Below are 5,224 nucleotides of genomic sequence, written 5' to 3'. Positions count from 1 at the left end.
TGTCCGCTCCGCTCATGTTCTCATGTCTTGTCTATCCTAGCAATGCCTGCCAATAAATACTCCGCATATTCTCCTTCTCCTCGTCCTCCTCCTCCTCCTCCTCCTCCTTCTCCTCCTCCCATTCCATCTCTCTTTTTATCATCAACAGATACGATTCTAATAGTAATTCCCTTATTCATTCCCTTCATTTCCCCATCCACTTCTCCGCTTGTGTTTTCCCTCTGCTACCTTCTGCTATCTTTTTTCTACTATTGTACTATCTGTCTGTTTAGTCCAACTTATGATGTATCTTCCTACTAATACGTAATCACCACTACCTTTGCTTATTGAAAAAGGAATGGGATTTGAAGAGGATTACGCGCACTTGATAATGACACTTGTGCTATATTAATCCTATATTAATCTCTTTAGTAGCAGGACGCGTTTCCATATTCATTCTGGTTATTGTTCTGCGATTTTATACAGTATCTGAATTATATATTGGGATTAGAATATTGAAGACTCTGGCCATTATTTTTTGACATCCATAGATCCTAATGCAAATAAAATCGTCTAATCATACACAAAAATCAAAGGTAAAAATGCGTCTCAGTATTGAAGGGTTTAAGAGGCCACAAGAAATATCATAGGTGCTCTTTTTAATAACGTGAGAATTGTACTATAGGAAATGAACAGGAAAGAAAAGTAGTAATTGGACAGAAGAACTATCACACGTGCCTCTCTTAATAACCCAAGACCCGTGTTGCAGTGAGTGGACGCGAGGAGGGCAACGCGCACTTCAAAGTGACAGGCGCACCAATATCAATAGCAGCACACCAGCGGACCATCTGCGCCCCGGCCCAGCCTTTGCCGCCACCTGAACAATGGACCAAAAGGAAACATTGCGTACCTTGATGTGATGGCTACAGGTGTGTGTATGTGTGTGTGTGTCTGAATAGTTAGGTATTTAATGATTATACAATTCATGGAGATATTAATTCACTACATTATTAACTAACAGGCGCGCGCATGAGAGAGAGAGAGAGAGAGAGAGAGAGAGAGAGAGAGAGAGAGAGAGAGAGAGAGAGAGTCCTTAAAAATACAAAAAGACTAACCTTTTGAATAATCTCACTAAGCATCCTCACCACGGCACGCTTAATATTTTCCCTTTCGAAACAATAATATTAATCTTCACTGCAGCACAAACGCAACGAAAAAAGTGGACGAGAGTAAGAAAAAAAGGTAAAACGCATCTTTTCACAACAACACAGATTTCAGTACCCCCATCTTCTCCCTTCCCTCATCCCCCCCCCACTCTCTCTCTCTCTCTCTCTTTCCCCTCTCCCTACCAGCTCTGTCTCCACTCCCTCCCCTTTCCTCTCCCAGGCAGGACAAAGCCGCACTCTCTCACATTTACTCGGGGAATTATTTATAACAGCGGAGGTCCTGCCAACCGCCTGACCTTAGCGGGGTCAAGCAGGGTCACGAGGAGGGAGGGGAGTGATGGAGGAGGTCACGAGAAGGGGAAAGGTTAGCAGCAGGTCATCCGGGGTCTGGTGTTATAAGGTCACCAAGCTGCGTCAGAGAAAAGTGCAGATCTCGCCTTGGGTTCTCTGTGGTGTATTGATGAGAGGAGCAAAGACCACCAGCTTATTATTCGCCTCTCTATTTGTACCTATACTTCTCTTTATTTTCCCTATTTCTGTGTTTCTTTGCTCTCCTCTATCTGTATTTCTGCTTATTTCTCTCTACTTTTTTTTTACTGCCTCTGCTCTCATGCAACTTTCATCTTCCCTATTCCTGTTTTCTTCTTATCTGTACCTATGCTTGTGTGTCTTTCTCTCTCTCTCCCTATTTCTGCAGCCTTCTCTCTCTTCTATCCGTATTTCTCTTTATTTCTTTTCCTGCCTTACGTTTTTCTGCTCTCATGCTATTCTTTATCTTTTCTATTCCTGTATTTTTTCCTTCTCCCCTATTTCTGCAGTCTTCACTTTTCTCTATCTCTTTTTCTGCATATTTCTCTCCTTTCATTTATTTCTTCTCATTATTTCTTTATTGCCTTACGTTTTTCTGCTCTCATGCGATTTTTTTTCTTCCTATTTGTATTTATATTTGTGTTTTTTTCCTCTCCTTATTTCTTTATTCTTCGCTCTTCTCTATCTGTATTTTTTTGCTTACTTTTTTTCCGTTCTTCCATCTCTACTCTCTCTATTTTGTTATTTTGTTCTATTCTATTTCTTTGCTGCCTTATACTTTTTATGATCTCATGCAATTTTTATCTTCCTTTTCTTCCCATTTGTACTTATCTAGGCTTGTATGTCTTTACTCTTCTCCCTATTTCTGTATTCTTCGCTCTCTCTTATCTCTCTTTTTTGCTTATTTCTCTCCAATTTTTCCATCTCTCTCCTTATTTCTTTACTGTCTTATTCTTCTCTGCTCTAAGACAACTTTTTATCTTCCCTATTGCTGTTTTCTGCCTATAATTGTCTTCCTACGTAGCTTTTGTTCTTTTCGTTCTTCCATTTCTGCGCTTCACTTACACCTTGTCACTTTTTTTTTTCCCCTACAGCTGTATTCTTGTAAGTACCAGTATCTTCTATTTCTCGTTTTCCTTCAGCTTGGTGTCTCCGTTCTTCCATTTCTCCATATTTCTAGTGCTTGTTTTCCTTTTGTATTTTGCGCCTTTACCCCAATCTACTAATTTTTACTTATTTCTCCTCCCTTCATTTGCCTCATCTCTTTCTTCCTACCAGTTTCTTTTTACTGTTGTTCTGCTTACAACTGCTTCCCTCCCTTCTTATACTTACTAATTTCTTATCGCTGAATCTTGTTTATCTCTCCTTTCTTTCTCCTCTCTTCTACTCCACATCTACTCTTACTATCTGATCCCCCCATTCTTCGTCTCTTTTCTCCTTTCTTCAGTGTTTTTTCTTCTTTCCTCCTTCCCCATTTCTTCAAGATTATCCCTTTTCTCCATCGATCTCTCCTCCACTTCCTATCTCTATATCTCCACCCCAGCTTTACCTCCGTCTCTCTCTCTCTCTCTCTCTCTCTCTCTCTCTCTCTCTCTCTCTCTCTCTCTCTCTCTCGTTCCAGCACAGACAGTTCCCGTCCCCGATTTTACTCAACCAATCTCACGCACTTGTTTTATTCTCCTTCTTCCCACGCAGGTTCATATCTCTTCGGTCTCCTTGTTTTCCTTTGTCAGCTGAATCCCGGAAATCATAATATTCCCCTCACTTACTCAGAGACGCGTGGTAAGGTATAATTCCGTTAGTCGACGCAATTATGTTCAGAATAACGAGAGGTTGGGTACGTCGCGGGGTCTGAGGCACGTCTAATGAATCGCCTGACTGGCCCTCTTGCTGTGTTCCGGTGTACCTTATTGTAATGTTTGCTTTAGAGTAGAGACACGGCTTATTAGTTTAGGACTTTCGGAGTGTTGTTGATTTAAAAGCTAATATGTCACATCCTTTCATAATCTTACTTTAATATTATATTTCTTTTCATGATAGAACGTGTTTTTCAATCAGTTTTATTTTTTCTCAAATGGGGTTAATGTAATGTTTACCTACCGTGTGTTATCCTGTGAAATGTACTACGTGTTATTAAAAATACCCGGAAACACATCGGGCCTTTCCGCGGATTTACATTTTATTAGACTATTATGATGCCATTAATTGTTCTGAGTAAATCCTTGGCAATTTAGGTAATGTAAAATGCACGTACGTACACACACACACACACACACACACACGCGCGCGCAGAGTGAATACAGTATGTGTCAAATTATTTTTACTCTCGTTGCCAGGAAGCTGTGCAAGTTTCCTGACCGTAAGAAACACATGTTCTCCCTCCCTTCTCCCCGCAACAACCCTGGAGAGACAGACACACATCAAACAAGCCTTGCCGTCAACAAAACCAGCGCTCTCTGTGGCTACTCGTTTTATGTGTGTCCCTAATATTCCCTACAACAGACTCATAGGCACTAAGAGCTCTCCTCCCTCATACTCTAAACCTCTGCAATACAGGGACACATTTTTATCTCAAGATTTGTATACGATTAAGCCTTTTTATTGACATTAAAAAAGGTCTATGGAGGTCAGTTGTTAATGGCCAGAATCTTCACTATTTCAGTTCTCGCACATGAGTTTCAGGAACGGTATAAAATCATCATATAGTAAGTAGAGTGAATATGGAAACGCGTTATGGTACTGAAGGGATTAACAAACAGCCCTCTTCTTGTTAACCAAATCTACTGTTCTGTGCTGCTACTCGTCCTGTACATATCACCACGACCACTACGACCAGCATGACCACTAATAACCACACGTAACATCACATAAGGTCTTCCAGTCATCACCACCACCATCACAACAACCCTTCACCACTACCGCTACTGTGATGTGTCCCTCGAACACCACCAAAGCTATCACCACAGCCCTTCCGCACCACAAAATTCTTCCAGCGCGCCTTCCATCCTGTGAAAGGTAAGCCGAAGTGGGAGACTGTAAACGGCGTGAGGTGCATTTGAAACCCTCTTCCTCGTCCTCCTCCTCCTACTCCTCCTTTCCCTTCTAACCCTGTCCCTTCTATCCCTCCTGTTCCTCCTTCTCCTTCCTCCTCCTCCTCCTGTTCCATTTCCATCCCTCTCCTATGACGGAAGTGAGGCTTTGCGGGCTGGCTGGATCAAAGGCCCATCACCCCTACTTCATCTATGTACGGAGCTCCTGTGTCAGTGTGAGGCTGCCTGGGTACGTGAAGCTGTGACGGTGGTGTGAGGTGAGTGTTTGTATGTACTTGCATGTGCCCACACACACACACACACACACACACACACACACACACACACACACATACACACCCGGTAGCTCAGTGGTTAGAGCGCTGGCTTCACAAGCCAGAGGACCGGAGTTCGATTCCCCGGCCGGGTGGAGATATTTGGGTGTGTCTCCTTTCACGTGTAGCCCCTGTTCACCTAGCAGTGAGTAGGTATGGGATGTAAATCGAGGAGTTGTGACCTTGTTGTCCCGGTGTGTGGTGTGTGCCTGGTCTCAGGCCTATCCGAAGATCGGAAATAATGAGCTCTGAGCTCGTTCCGTAGGGTAACGTCTGGCTGTCTCGTCAGAGACTGCAGCAGATCAAACAGTGAAATGCACACACACACACACATACACACACAGACCGCTGGCTTCACAAGCCAGAGGACCGGGGTTCGATTCCCCGGCCGGTGGAGATATTTGGG

At 43.0% G+C, this 5,224-nt stretch overlaps 1 protein-coding gene across 1 annotated transcript in view; it reads right to left on the bottom strand.

The window, feature by feature from the left end:
- The window catches only part of LOC123505378 (nephrin-like), a 37,246-nt gene extending 32,737 nt beyond the window's left edge, over nucleotides 1–4,509 (bottom strand). Inside the window, 3 exon segments of the mRNA XM_045256596.1 lie at nucleotides 778–856; nucleotides 3,224–3,376; nucleotides 4,374–4,509. Of these exon segments, the coding sequence (XP_045112531.1) occupies nucleotides 778–856; nucleotides 3,224–3,376; nucleotides 4,374–4,509 (368 nt within the window).
- Nucleotides 4,510–5,224: the final 715 nt, after the last annotated feature.

Source organism: Portunus trituberculatus, chromosome 18 (assembly GCF_017591435.1).
Source record: "Portunus trituberculatus isolate SZX2019 chromosome 18, ASM1759143v1, whole genome shotgun sequence".
In the NCBI taxonomy this organism is placed as follows: domain Eukaryota; kingdom Metazoa; phylum Arthropoda; class Malacostraca; order Decapoda; family Portunidae; genus Portunus; species Portunus trituberculatus.
Note: the sequence above shows the minus strand (reverse complement) of the source record. Positions and strands in the feature narration are given on the sequence as shown.